Source organism: Gracilinanus agilis, chromosome 1 (genome assembly GCF_016433145.1).
Source record: "Gracilinanus agilis isolate LMUSP501 chromosome 1, AgileGrace, whole genome shotgun sequence".
Lineage (NCBI taxonomy): Eukaryota > Metazoa > Chordata > Mammalia > Didelphimorphia > Didelphidae > Gracilinanus > Gracilinanus agilis.
In genome coordinates this window covers 78,135,543-78,158,394 of record NC_058130.1, presented here as the reverse complement: position 1 = coordinate 78,158,394, position 22,852 = coordinate 78,135,543, and the positions used below count along the sequence as shown (strand labels likewise).

The window sequence follows — 22,852 nt, the reverse complement described above, 5'->3', positions numbered from 1 at the left end:
TGTGACAAAATATTATCATGCTATAGGTAATGACAAGCAGGATACTTCTAGAAAAACCTGAGAAGACTTACAGGAACTGATAAAAAGTGAAATGGGAAGAACCAGGAGAACATTCTATACAATAACAGCAATATCGTAAGATGATTACCTGTGAATGTCTTAGCTATTCTCAGCAATACAATGATCCAAGACAATTCCAAAGGGCTCCTGATGAAAAATGCTATCCACCTGCAGAGAAGGAACCTGATGGAGTCTGAATGTAGACTAAAGCATACTTTTCTTTTTACTTTCTTTATTATTCTTGTGGAGGGGCCTACATTTTCTTTTGACACATGGCTAATATGGAAATGTTCCGCATGACTACACATGTATCATCTCTATCAATTTGCTTGCCTTATCAAGGAAGGGTAAGGAAAAGATGAAAGGGAGAGATCTTAGAACCCCAAGTTTTTATTAAAAAGATGTTACAATTTTCTGTTTAATGTAAAAAAAATAGAATTGAAAAAAAATTTATTTAATAAAAATAAAAAATCAATTTGAAAAAATACAATTTCACATTTTAATATTTTTAAAGATTGGAATAGCCCCTGAATAGTCAAAGGAACAGAGATTTTAAAACTGTAAGGAAACTTAAAAGTCATACAATTTCAATCTCTTCATTTTCCAGATGGGAAAAACTGAGACTAAAAGAGATAAAATAGTTTATGCTAATTCATGGGGAAAACAGGAGGAGAGAGAAGGAAAGTATATTATGTATGTGTTTGTGTGTGTGTAAATAAAGATATAGATATATCACATGCCTGGAATTTTCTTGCCTCATCTCCATCTACTCACTTCCTTTGCTTCCTTCAAAGACCCACCAAAATCCAACTTTCTACATGAAGCATTTCCTGGTCTTCTTACTTCTTTTGATTATCAAGTTATTCTTTATAGGTCTTGTTTGTATAAAGTTGCTAGCACAGTTTCTTTCCATTAGACTATGAGCTTTTTGAAAGCAGAGACCTTATTAGCTTTCCTTGTATACCCAGCACTTTAGCATATAGTACATGCATGATAAATGTTTGTTGAATTACACGTGATATTTTCTTCCATGATTTGGCCAGTTCTACTTTTCATGTAACTCTTCTTCATTGGATTTTTGTGCCTTTTTTTCCACTTGACCAATTTTGCTTCTTAAGCTGTTATTTTCTTTTTGCATTACTTTCTTTTTCCCATTTTTCTTCCACTTCTCTTATTTGATTTTTTAATTCCTTTTTGAGCTTTTCCAGTGCCAGAGACCAATTCCCATTTTTCTTTGAAGTTTTGCATGTGGTTGCTTTGATCTTATCATCCCCTAAGGAATCTGTGCCTTGCTCTTCTTTGTCTCCATAAAAATTTTCTATAGTTAGGTGTTTTTGTTTTTTGTTTTTTTTTTTTTTTTTGCTGTTTGCTCGTTCCCAGGCAGTTTTTTTTTTTTTTTTTTGGCCTGTGGACTGGGAGTTCTCAAAACTTATTATTCTGTCTCCTTTCCTGATGGTTTGCAAGACTTGGAGCACTATAAATTATTTTGCCTAGGGCTAGAGGCTTCACTGCAGGCTTGAAAGGGCGAAGTGCTATGGACTTTGGGGACTCACTGCAGGCTGGTGCTAGGGCTTGGGACTTCAAGAGGTAGGTGTGGGGTGCTCTGTTGTTTGCTTAAGCAGGGTCCCAAGATCCCAAATTTGGTCTATGCCCAGGCTCAGAACCTGGTACAGTAGGGGGGGAGGGGTTGGCCCATACTCCTCTGTGTGCAGTTTTAATTCCTACTCCCTTTGTCCAGTGAAAATCAATTCACTGTGCCTACCTTTCAGTTTGTTTTCTCCTTAGGAGCCCCCTCACTCTGTCACCTTGTTGGTTCTGTGACTTTAGTTAATTTTCAGTGTTATTTTAAGACTGATTTGAGAAGATTATCTGAATGGTTCCAGCTTTTGTTGCTACTAAGCCACTATGTTGGCTTTGCCCCTCACATGTGATAGAGCCAGGATTTGAACTCTGATCCTCTAATTCTAAAACTATCACTGTTTCTACATCACCATAGAAGGAAGATATTGAGGGATTGATTCACAGAGTATTTATATGACAGGAAGAAATCAAAGGCATAGAAAAAAATCAAAACATTAAAAAATTTAAACTAGTTGCATTACTGATCACAGAAGCATAACTTTAAAGTTGTCACTCATGACTGCGTAGGGCAATAAATGAAAAATGACAAAAACAATGGCTTCCAGGTTTTCTGACCATACTCATAGGAGAAAAAGATGCAGTAATTATTAGCTTACAAAACTTGTTTGGAAATATTATGAAAGCAACTCAACATGTCCAATTAATAAATTTGAAAAGTCAATTATTTTTTGATCGACTAGTATTTAGAAGGTTTAAAGGACAACTCACCAGAAATCTCAACTGCAGAAAAGGTTCAGGGAGAATTATTTAAAAAGGTGTTATACTCAAGTCTAGAAGGAAAACCAGTTATATTGTATTCAAATAGATCTGTGGTCTCATCAATTTAGGCATTCATTCCAATGTTGGAAAACACAACCAATTTATATTTGCCCATCTTTTATCTTGTATGATTTTTCCATGTACTCCTTACACCCAGTCTATTGAAGATATTCCTTGCTTTCTTCTGATATGACAAGAATATTCAAGAGAGCACCTAGGCTGTATTCCTGTCATTCCTTGTCCTCTCCATGGAAAAAGGCCACTTTCCTTCCTATCACACATTTCTGTAACATCTTTTTCTCTTGTTCTTGTTCAAAGTTTTTAATCATTTATATGTTGCATCTTGTTTATATCCATCATGGCCCACCCACTACACTCTGTATGATACTCACTTTTTAATTATTCAGAGATTTCTAAGTTCCATGGTCTCGTACTGACACAACAGTACTAGAAGAATATTTGTATAAAAAAGATGAGTTACTGTTTCCAGGAAAACTTCGGGATCATTCAAGGGGCTTTGAAATTTCCTGAAGACAATCTAACCCACTCTTCCTTCTCATTTGGAAACCAATTCTTTGCCCTTTTATATTCTATGTTCCAGATATATCTACATACAAAGATAAGTATATATGCATACATATATACCTAAGTATACACACACACAGATGGACAAGCTCTGTGGGTTGAACTGCATGTTGAAATCTAAGAAACAAACATTCTTCATCCATTTGACCATTCCCATGTAGATAATCAGGTTGAATTTTTAAGTATTTACATATCGCTTTAAGGAGGTTCTGTACTCTTCCAAGGCCTAATGTACTCAGCACAATGTCCTCAGCAAACAGGAGAATATGGAGGATATCATCATTCACAGGTAATGCTGGATCTTCTCTAAAGCAGTTAGCATACATCTGACATATATATATATATGCATATATATATATATTTGTAGTCTGCAAAAGTTTATTTTCAGAGGATCACTAAAAAAGGGTTATTGCTATTATTATAGCTTTCAAGGATTCTTGAATAAAGACAGTTTGTTGGAATAAAGTCTGTAAGCTGTTGCTTTGTTCTACCAAATTAAATGATTTTTCATAATCAACAAACAATAAGCATAGTGGGATTTTCTAGTCACTACATCATTCGATTTCAAAATAGTAAAGATATAAAGTATTATTAATGGAGCTTTGAATCAGTACAACTATTTTAGAAAGCAATTTCGAATTAAGCAAATAAAATGGCTAATAGCTACCACTACTAGGCTTTTTACCCCAAGGAAGTCATTTAAAAGAATAAACTCTCCATATGCCAAAATATTTACAGCAGCATTTTTATGATAGCAAAGAATTAGAAAGAAAGTAGATGCCCATCAATTAAAGAACAGCTAAACAAATCATGAAACATACATTCAATGGAATATTTCTGTCATGCTATAAGAAATAAAAAATATGGTGAAAAAATAAAATGGAAATAGTAACATAATCTAAAGCAGAGCAAAAAAAGCAGAGCCAAAGAAGCAACATATACAATGATTACAACATTGTTAATGGAAAGAACTAAAAAAAGAAAAAAAAAGAATGTCATATGTTTTCAGACTTTTTTTTAAGGTATTGCTTGGTTGTGCCAAATTTTTCCTCTTCCTTTTTTTTAGTCTTTTAAAAATACTGTTTGTTAAAAAATAATATTGTAAGGGCAGCTAGGTGGTTCAGTGAATGAAGAGTCATACTGGAGATGGCAAATCTGGCTTCAGATAATTGTTGTGTGACCCTGGGCAAGTTCCTTAACCCCAATTGCCCAGTTCTTATTGCTCTTCTACCTTGGAACTGACACTAAGACAGAAGGTAAGAATTGTTTTTTTAATAAAATAATTTTGCAAAATTACAAAGAATAAGCATGCCTTTAAAGAAGAGATATGAGAAGATAACCCCATTCTACTTTTTGCAGAGATGGGAGGTCCATGAATGTTGTGAACTGCATATATTTTCAAACTTTTTTTGATTTATCAGTTTGTTAAAATTTTTTTCTCGTCTTTTTTCTTTAAAAATATTATTTGTCATATGAGATGTCTCTCTGTGGAGGAGGAGGGAGAAATACTGGAAGTTTTGATCATGTAAAAATACAAAGATATTGATAAAATTTTATTTTTAAAACACATGCCTTACTGAAGAATATCACTAACAAAATCCTGCCTATCCCCTAATAACACTCTCATTAAGATCCTATGTATATGGCAAAGTAGGCCTATTAAGTCTGACTACATACAGATAGATGATTCATGGATAATGGCCACATCAGTGACAGTATATCAAAATATAATCAAATTCATTTTTATTATGTCATTTCATGCTCACCATATTCAGCACCTATTTTTTCTTTTCTCAAATAAAGTATTTATGATACAGAGTCACAAGGCTGCTATGTAACCTGCAAGTCTTTGGCCTCTCTCATTCTTTCTTTCACACCCATACTTTCTGATACCACTCTCACCTATTTGTACTATACCTTTGTATTAAAGTCACCAAATATAATGTATGTAGATTTCATTTGGATCGTTTTAATGAATTCTTCGTATATTTCTCTATTTTATCCTCTGCAACCAATGTTTGTGTATAAGCTGCAATTATTTTCATTGCGGACTTCTTCATAAATACTTTATCATGAGTACTGGAATACAAGATTACCAAATGTCCCATGAAATAACGTTTCTTGTTGTATTCACGCATACTAGAAATCTGATTCTCTCAATTCCTTTCTTTGTCTCTCCTAGGTCAACCAACCAGTTATTAAACGTATTAAATCCCTACTATATGCCAGGGACTTGCAATATCTATGAGCTATCCTTCCTACTTAGTTTCAACTTCCTTATTTCTTCTAGTTTCATTTATGGAAAGAATATTAAGGGTGATATGTTGTAGTTCCTTGAGAAATTTCTATTTTATCACTATAAGGGATTTTAAATATATACAATAAACATTTCAAATAGCAATAGTCAAGGTAAAGTTTATAGAGAGTCTAAAAATTGTGATTCTTAGCTCCTCTGCCTCTTCTGCCACTCTGTCATACCAACTGCAGAAGCAGAAAGAGACCACAAAGTTCTGAGGAGGAGCCATTTTGGACTTTTCTTTTTTCATGGATGTCCATGGACAAGTAAATCACCACCACGTGGCTATAAGCTGAGCCTAGAAGCAATCTAAGCCCATTGTCAAAACTATACTTGCAGCCTTCCTACCATGGTAAAAGTGGCTTTCTGCCCAGGATTTCAGAACTTCAGGCTACCTTGATGAATAGAGCAATGGAGTAGGATTCTATGAATTGCATTAAGGGTTAGATTAATCAAGAATTAAGGAATAAAGAGAAAGTTACTATAATTTTATTGAGCTCTTCATATTTCGATACATTTTGTTCTAAGGTATACAATTTTATTTTCATACGAATATAATGATTTACATGCTTAATCTAATGCATGTTAATACATGTATTCTAATAATGAGTTCTATATTTGTTTTCTTAACAAATGGACAAGTGAAACAAAAGATGCTATTCTCTAGTTTAAAAAGACCAGGGAACACATGTTGAGCCATGATATCATAATCAAGGCATTTCTATTCACCAGTAGTAACATAATGTTACTAGTGTCCATGAAGGAAAAAAACACCTTCACAATGAACCTAAATGTGAAGACTGCACTTCATAAAAATACTTTTCTAAAAAAAATATTGTCCAAATGAATTTCACAAAGCAATATTTTGTGCAAATAAATTCTTGGCATTGGAAATTGAATCCTTGATTGTATTTTTTGCAGATGGATCTTGAAAGTTAAATCTTCATATCCATCATTCCTACCCACAACTATCCAGTGATACCTAGAGGATATCTTAATGTACACGGATTATTATTACTACACAGTTAAACTATATATCTCACTAAACACTTTATCCAAATTCTCAATATATAATCATCCAATTGCTGAGCAAATGTTACTAGTTTGATGTCATGTCTTAATACTCAGTATTATGTTTTCCATTTGTTTAATTATAGTACTATTATTAACTCAGCCAGAAAGGAGGATATTGGGATTGAGTGTGCTATCCGGTTAGATAACCTTTGTTAAAAAAATTAAAGAAATTAAACAGTTTTAAGGGAAAAATTGAAGGCAAAAAAGAAATGTTCTTCTTACCATATATAGTGTATTTTAGTTGAACAGTTTTTTCCATGTCTTCTACTGTAAGTTTATATGAAAGGGAGCAAGTATAAACTCCACTCATATCTTTTTTGAAGTTATAGAATATAAGGCTTCCTGTTGTTGTTATTTTTAGATAGGAGTTTTCTAATAAAGAAATAAAATACAGTTCTTAATCACTGAATTTTATTCTGGTTTCTTAGGATAAATTACTTTAAAGTAAAATTCCAACCAAACCAAAACTGTCAACATTCAACTGCAAAGATTTTATCACTGGAGTGGATATCAGAAGGTAAAAGAAGGAGAGGGACTAAGTGTGAGGTCTATCAGATAAGAGGATCTAGTTTCTAGGAAAAGTCCTCACAGTGCAATTTTATTAGCCAAATAGCTCTTTGGGTATTAGAGGAAAAGATCAATTAATTAAGTATTTAACAAACTCCTATTATATGCTAAGAAAATTGAAGACCTAATCCCTGTCCTAAATAAATTTGTAGCCTAGTTGGGGAAAAAATATGTACATTTAAAAGTTAATAAATAACATACTCCAATTTACAATAAAAAAAGAAATACTTGGGGGCAGCTGGGTAGCTCAGTGTATTGAGAGCCAGGTCCTAGGTTCAAATTTGGCCTCAGACACTTCCTAGCTGTGTGACCCTGGGCAAGTCACTTAACCCCCAATGCCTAGCCCTTACCACTTGTGTATTGGCTTCAAGGTGGAAGGTAAGGGTTTAAAAAGAAAAAGGAAATACTTTCCTAACCACTAGGGCTATACAATAATGGAATGGGTTATCTCATGGGATAGTAAACTCATGCCACAGCATATTTTCAGAGAGGCTAGATGACACAGAATTGTTATTAAAATGGTTTCAATATTTTGAGGGAGCAAGGGTTTTATAATCTATAAAGTCTCTTCCAAATATATATAATCACTATATTGAACTTCAATATGGAAATAAGTAACACTCCTTAAATATTTTTGGTAATAAAATGCTTATATATTAATTTACTATATCACACCCAAAATTTTAACTTAGAATTCATCAAAAATGATACTTAAAAAATATTGTGATTCTACTTTGAAAATTATTTCATAATAAATTTTAAGAGAAGTATCAAAGTTTAGGGGGTAGAAAGTCAGCCTTAGAATCAAGAAAACATGGGTTCAATTCCTGCATCTGACACATACTAGCTTTTGATCACCAGGTCACTAAACCTCTCAAAGTTTCCAAAAACTCCCTAATTTGGGAGAAAACCAGTGTCTACAGGCCACACAAAAAAAAGTTAAAACTCCTTTCAAATCAAAAAGGAATAGATAATATCTCCAGTATATAGATGCAAACTTGTTACAGTTGAAGCCTAACTCAGTGCAAGATTTCCATAAAGAGAAGAAAGCACTGACAACTTAAAAGAATTTCTGAACATTGGTACACCAAGAATTTTTCTCCTGGTGGAAGAAGATAAACAGGAAGAAATTTTTTTCTGCTGGACTCTCTGGACTGGTTAAATCAACCAAAGGCCATGAAAGTAAAGAGTAAAAACTGCTTAAAACATTAATTTATTTTGCTGTTTTTATACATATATCTACATTCTAGTGTTATTTTGGAAACCTATCTCTAAATAATACAATATTTCTCTCAAAATTTGTTTAAGTTCAGTACTCCAAATTATTAGAGATTTGGTTGGATTTTTAAACTTTCTTTTTCTTACTAGAAAAAGCATTTTTTAACTTACTTGAGAGATAAATAGAAAATCTGATAGCGTAAAGTAACCTTTTTTCATTACAACTAATACAGCAGAAAAAAGTTTAGCACTATTTAATAATTTTGAACTTAAAAGTTTCAACTGTAAACATGTTAGGAAGTAGAGTTGATATACTTACTCAGGATTTTCAAGTGAAAGCTAAACTGGGCTTGCTAGTCTTAGCCTACTGTCTTACTGATGTAATTACAAGTTGATTATTGAGGCCTTTATTGAGAGTCTACCATAGACTAAGCTCTATTCTAGATGGACTAGGAAACTTCTACTATCTGCTGATTCCTTAATCTCTTCTGTCATATCTAATGTCTAAAAATAAAATTTCTAAGAAAACTTCTAAAGATTTTATCTTTATTATTAAAGAGTAGTAAAGAAAGAGATTCTAAGACTAGCTATAGGCCAATAGTTAGTATAAGAATGGTTAAATCCAAGTATGAAACATCTGTTGAGTAGAAGCAAGGAAGTAAGGAATTAATATTCCTAGAATTTGAAAAATAACTATTTTCAGAATCAGAGTCTAGGATGAAAAGGTCCTAAAAATTATTTAAAATGAGAAAAAAAATAAAACTTACTTAGAAGTATAATATTGATCTCCCAGGCATATGAAAGAAACATAGGACAAGTTTTTTTGGTGGTTGTTAGGTTTTGGTTTTGGTTTTTGGTATTTTTTAATTTAAGTTGGTCACAGTGGGTAGTTTTTAAGATATCTTTACATAAGATTTTTATTTAAAAGTTCTCTATCAATATTCATTAATGATATTGGTATGTAGTTCTCATTTTACTTTATCCTTCCCTAGTTTTGATATTAAAACTTTACTTGTTAAAAAAATAGTAGAATGAATTTTCTTTAAATAATCTGTGTAGTATAGGTATTCATAGCACTTTTAACATTTGATAATATTCATCTGTAAATGTTCAGACTAGGTTTTTCTCCCTTTGACCCCATTTCTTACTTACTTTATAGTGTTCAATTTCAGCTTCAGAGATTTGCTGCTTGTTTTCATGCTGTTAATTTAGCTACTTTATATTTTTGGTTTTTTTAATTTTTTAAATATTTTTAATATATTTATAATAACAATAATAATAAAATATTTTTAAATATTTTAAAAAATTAATCAGTTTTGCTGCATTTGTGCAGTAGGTTCAGGTAATCATTTTTATTTCTTTTCTGTTTGCTGTGACTTCTCATTGGTTTTTATTCTATTAATTTGATATTATTCACTCTTCTTTTAATCAGATTTACTGAAATCTAATCCACTGTTAGTCTTTTAAAAGACCAACTTCATTTTGTTTATCATTATTATCATCTTTTTGCTTTCCATTGAACCAATTTCTCTTTCAATTTATGTATATGTTGGTTATCTCATTTTTAATTGCATACTTGGTTAATCATTTCTTACTTTTCCTATTTTAGGGATGTATTTTTAAAAGATAATTTTTTCAATCATGCAACTACTTTAGTTGCAATCCTTAAATTTTAGGATTTTGTTTCAGAATTTTTCTATTTGATGTAAATGTCCCTTCTATACTTGTTCTTTAATGCATTCATTCAGGAAGTCACTCAAGTCTGCCATCATGATGTACATTATCTTACTTTAATATGAAAAAAGGGGAAAAAATACCAAAATTTTAAATTAGAGTAATATGCTCCTGGCATCATCAGCTGTTTTTCAAACATGAATTTAAACAATTTAGAAGCACCAACACATTTGTTTTAAGAGACAGTCTCCCATCTTAACAACTTCCAGCATAATGCCATAATGCCCAAAATAATAATTTTGGCAAATGTTTGTTGAACAAAATATCCTGGGCATGATAAAAATTTTTTCTTAGTGACTCAGGGTCATCATTATGAACACTCATAATAGTATCATGCTACTACATGCTAAAGGATTTGAACCCAGGATTTTCTGTTTATTTGACAGGAACTTTAACTTGCTAACTAAGTAGGAGCCCAGGGTGTAAAGAGTATTCAGATTTGCTAAAACAGGTTAAAGATAGCCAACAGACCTCAAACTCATTGGTCATTTAGAGGAATGTCTACGCAAGCATGTGAAGACTTTATTCTGGTGGTGGAATAAATAGATAAAAACAATTTGTTCCAAAGGCCATGAAGGCAGCAGGAGCAAGTGCTATGAAGTGCTTAGAACTTGGTCAAACATTGAAGATGTCAAGGTCATCCACTGCTTCCTGGGCCACTGCTACTCATTCTGACTTTTGTCTTGCCACTGGACTTCAACAGCTCTTGAGAGAAAAGAGAGGCTGATGACTTTGCACAACTCTGCCTCACAAATCCAGTTCAAGGCTTAGGCCAAAACATTAATCTATGAGGTGATTAGTCCGCTTTGAAAATGAAGGACAAACTATGCTATAAATGAATGATGGCCTCCAAAGATTTCGGGTATGTAGGGTTGCTTGTTCCATCATGAAACAGCTAGAGATTTACCTGTCTGATATCTAATATCCGCTAAAGGTTTTTATCTTTATATTCTCCTTTCTAACTTCCTTCATATGCTTTGAGTTGGCATTTCTTATAAGACCTATAAAAACTGTGACTAAAATAAAAATTTCTAGTCTTTGAAGAGATTGAGCTTTTTTTTTTTTGGTAGGGTATTTATATACATGTGTCTATATATATACACATAAGATACAAACATACATACACACAGAGAAGGTGCTTTAAGATTTATTTTGCTTACTTTCTAGTTCATAAGTAGATTCCAAATAGTTGAGGTTGCAAGAGAAATGTTCTCTACTTAAGTGACATGTCCAACTAAAATTTTTCTTCTTATCTAGAAAAAAACCCTATACTCTGATACTCTTAACTTACTTTACAATATCTTTGCCAACTCATCCCATAAATGACTCCTGTTTCTTCTTACTGGGACTATGGATTCACTGACCTAGGAAACTTACTCTACCAATGCCCAAGGTATTAAGCAGTTAGGTAACTAGCCTAGGGTCACAACCTGTACATGACAAGAACAATACTTGAACCCAGATTTTGATTCTGAGGCCAGCTGTCTATCAACTCTATTTAATTGCGTTGGGATGGGGGAGAAGGGGTTCTAGAACTAGGTCTTAACTAATATGAATAATGAACCCCATGAAGTGGCCGCATTAATTGAATTCACACTGGGTTAGAAACAACTACAATAGTTTACATAATTATAATTTCAAATAGTGAGACTCTAAATACATGCAACCATTTCAAAGTTTTGATATTTGCACTAATTGGGATAAAGCCGAATATAGTATAATATACATACCTGTATATATTAATGGGAAAAAAATGAAGCTTCAAATGGAAATGTATATATACACACATATATATGTATATTTACATATATGTAGTATTAACAGTATTTTTACTTTTAAAAATTTCAAACTATTGTTATTGAGAATACAACAGAATGTGTGGTATTCCCTTTGGTAACTTACTTAAAAATTTTATATCTATGAGCAGGTAGAATATATATTTACTTCAACAATAGGTTCACATCAAGGCTAGAGACTATGATTTATTCTCTAGAACTATAAAGATATGTTAAAAAATTAACCCCAAAATAATTCTTAAAATACCAAGATAATTTCAGTAACATATGTTAAAATTAAAAGTCATTTCTTACCTTTTCTTGTTTTATGAGATGCTACAAATCCAGACTGATTGGTTATCATATAGATGACCTGTCGGCAAAGGTATCCAATCAGAGGATTTAGCTGTAGAGTATGTATTTATACCAGCCCACAAATTCATTTGTGCCTCATTGTGTGTCTTTAAAAATGGTGAAGGATGTTGAGAGCTACTTTTAAAATACACAAATCACACTCCCCAAACAAATTTAGTCCTTGAACAATAAATTCATTTAAGAGCCTTTGTGGTAAGGAATATCTAGTCAAATAAAACTAATTATCAAGAGAAATCAGAATGGCCAAAAATTAAACACATAGCCATTTTTGAAATATAAGAATCATCAAACCAGATCAGAGCATTACATTAATCCAAATCAGAACCAAAGCTTGATAATTTTAAGACTGTGAAAACATGTCAAGAATCTAGTCATTTTCCATGATAGAAATTTCTTCCACATTCAATTATAGTCTAATTAATTTATAAATTTATTTACATACTGTCAAATTTGATATCAATATTTGCAAAATACTGTTATTTTGTTAGATATCCACAAACCCTAATTTAAGCACATAATATACAAAAGCTATTTTATTGTTGAGTCATTTTTCAGTTGTATCTGACTCTTTGTGATCCTATTTGAAGTACTGTTGGTAATTATACTATTGTGATTTGCCATTTCCTTCTCCAGTTCATTTTACAGATGAGGAAACTGAAGCAAACTGAGTGGAGTCAGTAGCCCAGGGTCATACTGCTAATAAGTATCTAAAGCCAGATTTTAACTCATTAAGATGAGTTTTCCTAACTCAATCCTGTTATTCTACCTTACTGTGTCACGTACATAAGCTCTATCTATTAACAAATAAATCACAAATAGAAAATTAAATTACATGAAACTGAAATTATATTAGCCATAAACTAAGAAAACTATAAAAAACTTGCATTGACTTCATAAGTTAATTCTTATGTTAATAATTCAAATAGTTCTGTGATTTCACTGATACAGGTATTCCCTGCATTGGTGCAGATTGCAGCAACTCATATTTTTCCTTAATTTTTGTCCGTGTTCTCATATTTCGTCCAGATGAATCTTCCCAATGTTCTTGAGACCATTCTTTAGGTCTTTTTACAATCTGTAGGTAATGATGTGATATTTGAGCTTCTTTTACATGACTGATTCTCCTTTTCTGAGCTTCTTCTGCATAAATCTGCATTAGCACAATACTATAGCCTACTTTTGCTCACCATGTATGCTCTCCTTTGTCCTTTGGGTCACCAGCAAATGTGATTATTTGGAGGCTGGTATTTTAATACTCATTCATACAGCTTTTCTCAGAAAATATTAATATTAGAAAAATGAGTTTTTGTGCAAGGGAAGAGCTTAGCAATATTAAATGCTATATAAAAAAACTCTACTTTCAGGCCTTGACATGAAATTAAAGTCTTCCTGTGTTCTAAAAGGATATGCCAACAAAGTATAAATTCTGGCAGTTTCTACCATGCTAAAACAGTTTCTATTACAGTTCCAGCAACTAAATGAGTTTATGCCATCCATAAACCAAAACAGGTAAGTATAGAGATTTTGCTTACCAAGAAGGACACTAAGTGATAACTTACTTTGGTAATGACAACCTATGAAACAAAGCAGAAAAAAAATGGTCCTTGGACCAGTGTGGTATCCTTCTCTTTCCACACTGATTCAAGTGGTAGAGTAGATGAAAGGAATAAATATGGAAGATAGTACTAGAGATCACACAGTTCACATAAATGCCATCAAAGTAAATATTTTAGTTTTGTTCTTTGAAATAAACACTTCTGCTTGAGAAAGAATAAAAATCATTTCACCAATAAACCTAACCGGAAAAGAAAGACTAGTCTAAGACGACCTCAAATATAGTTTCTTATGGAAAACATGTTTAAGTAAACATTTTCTAATATAAATTAGTCTATACAAAAACCAAGAAATGTGAACAGCAGATCATTTCTGAAAGTGATTTACAAGAGAAATAAAACTCAGAGCACTCGGGCAATTGATATTCCACTCAGAATTTTAGCAACTCATTTCTATAGTCCTAGTCACTTTTATATTCAACAAATATGGATTTGCTGAATGTATACTATATGCAAAACACTAAGGTAGGCACTTCATGAGAGTTGCTGTGAAACAAGGAATGTGAAAATCCAGTTTGTCCCATTTTGTGTTCATTTAAAAGAGAAGCAGAAATTTTCTAGCCTGTAGGAAAGAGAAAGGCTTCATGAAATAAATGGATTTTGAAATGAGCATTTGAAAGACAGGAAGGAATTGAACAGGTAGATTTTGAGCAATGGAAAAAGAGAAATAGTACATTAAGCAAACCATATTTAAGACAGTGGAAATAATGTTAACAAAGGCATAAAGGCAGGAAACTATGGGGTAAATTTAGGAAATAATATATTGTCCTCTTGGGCTATATTAAAAAATGTATAAAAGGGAACAGTGAATGAGAAAATTGGAAAAGTAGATTTGGTGTCAAATCACAGAAGGCCTTGACCTAACAAAATAAAAGACTCAGAAATGCCAAAAGAATTGGCCACTTTTGCAACATCAGAGCTTCTCTATCCTATTTCAGTGATGTTTCTGCTCTCCATCCTTGCTCTTGGCTCCTTACTAACTAGTCTACATAATCAAAGCAAGGCAAATATCTAGTGAAGTCAAAGATAGTATACCTATGTCAAGACAAACAAAAAGAGTATATCAATCAATATACCAATTTCAAAATACCTATAGATGAAGGTATCCTGGCTTAAACTTTGCTTAATATACATCAATAAGTCAAATAAGAATGGTGTTGGTTTCTTTTATATTAATGCTGCCCAAAAGAAATATTAATATATCGAAGTCTTCATCTTCGGTCCTTAATCATGAGTTCCCAAAAGCTCTGTCCAAGGGGACAGACACTAGTTCTTTCATGATCTATACTTGAAAACTCTAAGTAATAAAGCCAGAAGCGGTTTGTGCTTATTATCTATCACTTATGACATCTGATAAAGTTTGGAAAGGCTCAGTAACAGAAGACTGCTCATCAGACAATCAAAATATTTGAAACTCCTTACTAAATTATGAAAATTTCCCCAACTGAAAAATGGGCAAAAATCTTACCTCTATCACAGAGGAGTTGTTGGATCAAATGAGATATTTGTAAAACACTTAGTAGGTCCTTAATAAATGCTTGTTCCCTTTTTCAGGGGAACAAACTTTACTATATAAATATATTTGATTTCAAGTGTTTTTTACAATCCTTCTCCTACTGGTTTAAACAAAGTCTATATAATAGAGTACTGGTTATAAACCTTAAAGAAAACTTCTAAAATGTTTTTAGTTAAAAGGAATCTTCTGATGACCCTTCAGGAGTCTGAGAAAACCTAGGCAATTTTTCCTACTCCTAGAATGCAAATGTCACAATCCAAATCTATCCCATATCACCAGCAAGGTCATTTGGAAATATATGTAAAAAAAAAAGAAAAAATTAGTCCTGAAGACATAATATTAGAAGTTTAGATTATCCTGTCCATAACACATTCTATTCAGTGGTATCAATAAATCTCTATGTATTGAACATGCTAGGTGAAACAATAGATGGGAGACTTAAGAGAGGTATAACAATCTAAAGAAGGGATCGTGTCAACCTCACTCACCTTTCTTCGAGCTTTGCTCTTAATTCTCCAGCCTGTCCTACTTCTATATCAGCACACTTCTCCCCTAGAGACGCTTCTTCCTCTACAAACCTATTCATCAGATTGACAAATTTCTACCTAGAACTTCCATCTGTTGAAATGCCCAGGCCAGCCATACTCATAGTTTTCTCAGCTCTGCTCCTAACTTTACAGACTTTTCTACCTTTTCCTTGCTTGAGCAGCTTCTTTCACTCTAGCTTTTTAGTTGCCTTTTATGAGTTGTTTGCCTTTATAAGAATGTAGGCTTCTTAAAGTTAAGAACTCTTCCTTCTTGATAGGATTTGTATTCCCAACTTGTAGTCAGTGTTTATTAATAAATGCTTATCTATCTGTGAATCATTTAAGAGTGGCTGCCCATAAGAGGCTTACAATCTAACTGGGAAAATAGTACACACACAAAACAATTGTTATTGTTGTTCAGTCACTTTTCAGACATGTCTAATTCTTTTGTGATCCCATTTGAGTCTAGCCAGCTATGTTGCAGCCCTCTACAATAGCCTCTTCTTCCATCCTGACATGCTTCCTTCTCTTTGTTCCTCTGAGTTAATCAGGTTTTTTAGCATATACCTGGGCAAATCAATTTAATAATTTCCTCTATTTCCTCAACTGTTTTTTTTCATTTTTGACACAATTTGGTTTTCCTCTCTCTTTTAAACATCTATGTTTCTTGGTTATTAAAAAAATACCTCCTGGTTTAGTGTATCAATTTAATGGCTCTTTTGCTTTAAATTTTATTTATTTCTTATTCCATTTTAATTATTTTTATTTAGTTTGGGATTTCTGATTTGTTTTTTATCTTTTTTTACTGCTTGACCAATTCATTGACTTATTCCTTTTTCTTTTGTTAATGAGAGAGTTTAGAGTTATAAAATATCTCCTTAGAACTGTAAGATGGTCCCCTCTTCAAGGAACTCATTTTTGGCTCTACTTGGATGCTTCATCTTGACACAGGGCTCCAGGACTTCTCCTAATGTAGGTTCCAACTAGGGTCCTTCCCCTCTAGTTCTAGGCTCCCATCACACACTTCAGAAACTGGTCACTGAAATCTTGTGTCGGGCCTTTCTCTTTCTGCTTGACTGGGGCCACTAGGACTTACCTGTATTTTACCTGTATTGCCCTATATCTTACTGGGCCTGGGCCAGGCTCAGGATGCTTCTGAAAGTGCTAGACCTTCTGGGAATGTCTCAAGGCCACTACTACCTCATTGGGCTTAAGCTACCAGTTATTGATATAGGGAAGGCTGGGTGGCTGGGCCTGGGAAACTTGGAGCTCAGGCCTGGATTTTTTGAGATCATCTCAAAGTCTTTAGGGTGAGCTCCACTCTCTGTACATGACTCTCCCAAGTCACCATAGGGCTGCAGACATCCATTTATGGATATATGGGTTGGGTGGGAGAATAAAGATGATTCTTTCTTTGGGGTAATAGCATGGTACATGGTACAGATAGCAGTGGAAGGTTGCTTATGAGAGATAACATACTGTTATCTTCTCACAAACCTTCAATTCCTTTTGGATAAATGTTTTAGCCTTTCAAATGTGACATTTTTCAATTACAGTGAAAATATAAGCAAAATAGAAGTTAGATAGTTCTGTTTTCTGCCTCTTAAGAATAAATCAGGATCAGATTTCTCTTCTATCTGACATTCCATGTACTAAACACATCTACAAAAGCCATTTTTGGTATCCATCTTTCCCAAGTCTCAATTCCTGTTGTATTTTAAGCCTTTTTAACCCTCCTCAATGTTAAAGATCAATGCCACCTTTTGTGGCATACTAGGAAGTAAAATAAAAGAGGAAGCAGAAGATCTTGGTCTGTGTCCTGGTTCCACCAGTTATTTGACCTTGGGCAGCATAACCTTTGATCCTATTTCTTCACATGTAAAATGGAGACAGTCCTTACATTATTTGACTGACAGGAGCCTTGTAAAAATCAAATCTTTTACATAGATCTGTGTATAAACATCAAGCACCATGTTGTAATTTTTTTTGTAATACTCTCTTTATATCTTTTGTACATGTACCTTTAAAATCAGACTTTCATCTGAAGTCTAATCAATTTCTGAATGCCTTTTCTTTTTCTTCCTTATTAGGATATTCACAACTGTATTCGCAAATGTTCATTTTTCTCAGAGGCTCTTAAGATGCATACTGAGTTCTCTTCCCTTTTGGTAAAGATAACAGAATTATACTTATCACTTCTGATAAGGGAATTTTTGAAATTTTCTTTCTTAAAAAGAAGAGGTGCCTAAACATCATGTGTCTGCCTGTACTTCAACTTCCCCTCTTTGGTCATCATGAACTCTAATAAAACATGATTAGTTTTCCTAAGGTTCCTCTCACTTTTACTCCATCAACTAGTTCTCCTTCATTAGGCAAAATTAAGGTCCAGAGTAACTTTTCTCCTCATTGCTTCCCCAGCTTCTAAAAGATGAAATGTTAAGAGTCAGGAGTTTGTTAGATAAAATGCTTTCAGTTAAATAGCACTTCTGGCAGATTGGAGTTTGAAGTCAATGCAATTCTTTCAATATTTCTTTATCTTAACCGACACTGCACAGCAGAGGTCTAAGCACAGTTTCTGAGGATAACATTTGTCATTATATCACTCAACAAGTATAATATTTATCTTATCAGAAATTCAAAATACTTCTTCTCCATCATCTGGGTGGTAATTCTATAGTATAACCCCAAAATGATATTGCTTCTGTTTTTTTTCTCTTTTCACACTCTCACAAGATGCTTTCTCTGCACTATGATTACCCCTCTCTGGATCCTCTCAGTGGCACATAATAGATGCTTAATAATTTTTTTGTTCAATTTACTTGGATTCATTTGAAGTAAACTGAGCTAAATTGGACCTGTCCCTTCTTTCAGTTCTACTTATTATAAATAAAATGTATCCTCCAACTTTCAAATTCTAGATCTAAATCTTAACTCAGCAAGTTTTAATGACATCTCAAATTATATTAATCTCATTACATTAAATCTGTTTTATTATCAGTTCCTCATCCTATCTTCTTTAATATGTGTGTATGTCTCAGTACTATTTATGACCTTTTTCCAATTTATCTTCTCTTATGATCAGTAAATATATGAATATTTATACTAATGGCTTTAATTTCCAATGAAAATTCTACTAATTAGTGCTTTTAAGGTACACTAACTACATAAAATTGTGATGCAGTTATTTATTATATAAAGTATAATATACAAATTATATATATTTCATATTATATTGTATATATTACTACATTTTATCTATATATTATATGTAAGATAATATATAATACATAAAATAATATAAAGTAAGGTCATTTTCCATAATTAATGATTTGAGTATGTAACTATTAAAACTATCCAATGATTTTCTATCAAAATTATTATCAAATATAAATGTATCTCTACTACCTCCATAGTTTTTGATTAGTTTAACTAAATCCTATTTATATATTATTTCTCACTATATCATTCCCTGAATAATTCATCTCAGTCTAGCCAGCTATGTTGTAGTCCTATTCAATAGCCTATTCTTCCATCCTGATCTCCTTTCCCAAATCTTTGTGTTCTCTACAATCTTCTGCACACAAAATAACTTCCTCTTTTCTTACCCAAAAAAGCACATCATTCTCCACTTTAAATTGCAGCTCAAGACCACTTCCAAGAAGCTACATGTTTAGTTATTTGTATTTATGGAAATTTACTTGAACTAATATGTATCTATTTCTTAAGGTTATATATTTATTTTTCAGAAAAGTTTTCTCAAACAGATTATAAAACTCCAGTTAGTTTATAAACATTTATCGAGTACCTACTATGTGCCAGGCTAAGTGCTGAGAATCCAAAAAGGCAAAAGATAGTCTTTGTTCTTAAGGAGCTCATAATCTAATGGGAGAGACAATATGACAATAACTATGTATAATCAAACACTATTCGGGATAAATTGGAAATAATCAACTGATGAAAAGCACTAGAATTAAGATATTAGAAAAGGTTTCCCTTAGAAAGTGAGATTCTAGCTGGAGTCTGAAAGAAGTCAGGGAAATCAGGAGTTAGTGTTGTAGGAGAGAATTCCAAGCATGTGTGATAGCCAGCAATCATTCCCAGAACCAAGAAATGGAGTCTTGTTCAAGGAACAGCCAGGCCAATGTCACTGGACTGAAAGGACAAATGGTTGGGAGAGTGTAAAATGCAAGAAGGCTGGAAAAGTGCAGAGGATGGGAAATAAGCTATGGAGAGCCATAAAACAAAGGATCCCAGATAACAGATATCATTTATTCCCCAATATGTACTTCAAACATTTATCTAAAAGCAATTTATGCTTCAATACCTAGTCAAAGTCAAGCTCAACCATCCAATTATTGCACTTCTTTTTCTGACTGCTCATAAGTATGTCATATTACAATATATGACATTCAACATCTTTGAATAATTAATTGCTCCCCAATGCAAACATTGTAATCCCCACTGTGCTCCCCTATGTTTTACTTTCTCTTCTCTATGATCCTTTATCCAGACTATATACCACAGGTTAATTCAAAATTTGAAGTCTTTCCAAGAATTCTTCTCTCTTTCTTCCAATCATAATTCCCTTAACCTGTGTCCACTTAACATTCACTGCTTCCCACAATGGTTTTCTAATAGTTTCATTTGTTATATCCTTTCCCTACTTGATTGTTAAAATTGAATGAGCATCTAGCATAAATGTTACACTGTATTATGGAAGAACTCAAAAAATGTTTGATGAATAAATCAAGGAAACCTAGATTAATACAGTCTTTTCAAGTTATTTTTCCATTTTCAGTAATAATTAACATTATTATAAGGTAGTAGAGAAATATTATGTCTATAACTAAAAATAAAGAGCTTTAAAATCAGAGTAATCATTTTCCTCATCTATTAAGTAGAATGGAAAATAACCATTGTTTGTTATAAGGAGTAAAGGAGATGAAATATACCATGATATTCAGATATATGTGTAGTGGTCTATATGTATGGCATGAATACCTAATCATAGATATTTAATAAAATTATCTTTCTGATAATGTGGTATAGTTGATAGAGTGATAGGTTTACAGTCAAGAAGACTGGAATTCCACCCACTTCTGACATGTAGTAACTCTATGATCATGATCTCTAAACTTCAATTTCCTCATCTTCAAAATGAAGACCTATAATAGCTACTTTTGGAGTGTTGTGAGCCTCAAATCAGAGAGTAGATATAAAGAGCTTTCCAAAAACCATGTAAATGTTATTTACTATTCTTATTATCAAGTAAAGATAATAACGAGAGAAAATAAAAGATTAAATTTCAAACAGATTGGTGCAGAAACTGGTGACAGAGCTTCAACAGGATAAATAGCAGACTTTATTTCAATGAGAATCTAATTTTCTTGCATTTCTTTTATACACCTGGATTTCTTTCCTTAGGGGTCTGATAAGAATCTCTAATTTTAATATAACACAAGGTATTATAAAAGTATTAACAACCTGAATTACCTTTTTTAGTTGTAATTTCATGCAGTAGAGGTACCCTTGGACTTTAACAAACTTGATATTTTAAAATACTGATTTCCTTTTAGGAATTTGTGTGTTTCTAAGAGAAAAAAACATGATTCCTCTGAACCTGGAAAAAGGTACTTTTCACAGTTAAATTTTCTGCCCATTTGGGGGAAATTGCCTATTTTATTATGGCACCAAACTACTTTTTGAGGTGGAAATAACTTTTAACTATAAGTAATCTATTGTCACTAAATATTTTAAACAGGACAGATACTGTTTAGTGCCTGATATGAACAATCTTAACTACAGAACATAAGCTAATAACAGGAAGAAAAACTTTTTCTTTCCTGTAAAGTGTTATACATATAGCAATGTAAAACTAAAAGAATGCTATGATGCCCTATGGAGATAGGGGCCTTTTATGGAAAAAACAAATATTTGTTCAAAACATACTAAATACAACAAATACAATAGATATCGTAGATATTGTAGGGGAGGAGGGGAACATACAAACAAAAATAAGATAACAGTCTTTTGTGGGATGAGATTCAGTGTGTAATTCTCAGAGTAGTATTTGGTGTGTAACCCCAGTTTTCAAGAACCCTTAGTATTACTATTCCTTGGACTAAAACTACCCACCCACCCCATAAAATTTCTAGTTTTCCTGATCTATTTTCAAAAACCTTGAGAAGAGTCTATCTGTAGCCTGGGAGGAATGCCAACTATGAGACAGGCTGAAGGAGAAAAGAACAGCGAATTTCAATTGTATCTTTACTGTCCTAGGCTGAAAAACCCATTATAGTCACCAGTTTTTTGATCATGGGGGTCTTTAGGGGTATGTAATGTTGAAAATCACACACTCAAAGACTGTGAACATCACAATCACGCCCTTCTCCATGGGATTGGACTGAAGGCAGAAGGAGAATCTTGCTTCAAGATTATTATAAAAGTCTATGCTAATAGACAGAAGGAGAGAGGACACTTTTGCCTGAGCAAGCAGCTTGTGTGGGCAGAATCCCTTTTCCTTCCCTTCCCTTCCCCCACCATCCTTTCCCTGCTGTCCACTGTTTTCTCCAAATAAAGCCACTTTTTCCTCTGCCAGCATCTTATCAAGTCTCCTGTCTGCTAGTTAGAGTGATTTCTGGGGGTGCAAGCTCCCCTAAAATTCCATTGCACATAGTCCCAAACCTCAGGCAGCTTCTAATCTAGTAGGGAGAATGAGATGAATACCTAAACAAATATAATAAACTGGAACAGAATAGATATCTAATTGACAGTATAAAAAGAGTTATGAGATAAGATTGTCAGTGCTACTCAAGTGGCTACTGAGGGGAAAGATCATGTCTTTCTCAGCTTTGTATTCCTCAGAAAGATTTGTAGTTAGCAGGCAGTTAACACTTCTTAAAAGAATGGATTTAATGAACAATGGTCTGATCTGGTATATAGCACATTCTTCAGTGCTTGTGACATTTTATAGTCTAAGAATTCCAACTCTAGTATATAGAATTATGGGTTTCTGTAGTTATGTAAGAATGTGAACTAGCCTTTTTATTTCTCAAAACACATGTTTGCTGTGATTTTAGCACACATTTACATATGTTGCTTTTCTCTCTTGT

At 32.9% G+C, this 22,852-nt stretch overlaps 1 protein-coding gene across 1 annotated transcript in view; it reads right to left on the bottom strand.

Moving 5' to 3' along the window:
• LOC123230741 (zona pellucida binding protein) overlaps positions 1–22,852 on the bottom strand; it is a 95,265-nt gene that overhangs the window by 46,760 nt on the left and 25,653 nt on the right. The window contains exon 4 of the mRNA XM_044656899.1: positions 6,638–6,787. Coding sequence (XP_044512834.1) covers positions 6,638–6,787 — 150 coding nt within the window. The remainder of the gene's footprint in view (positions 1–6,637; positions 6,788–22,852) is intronic.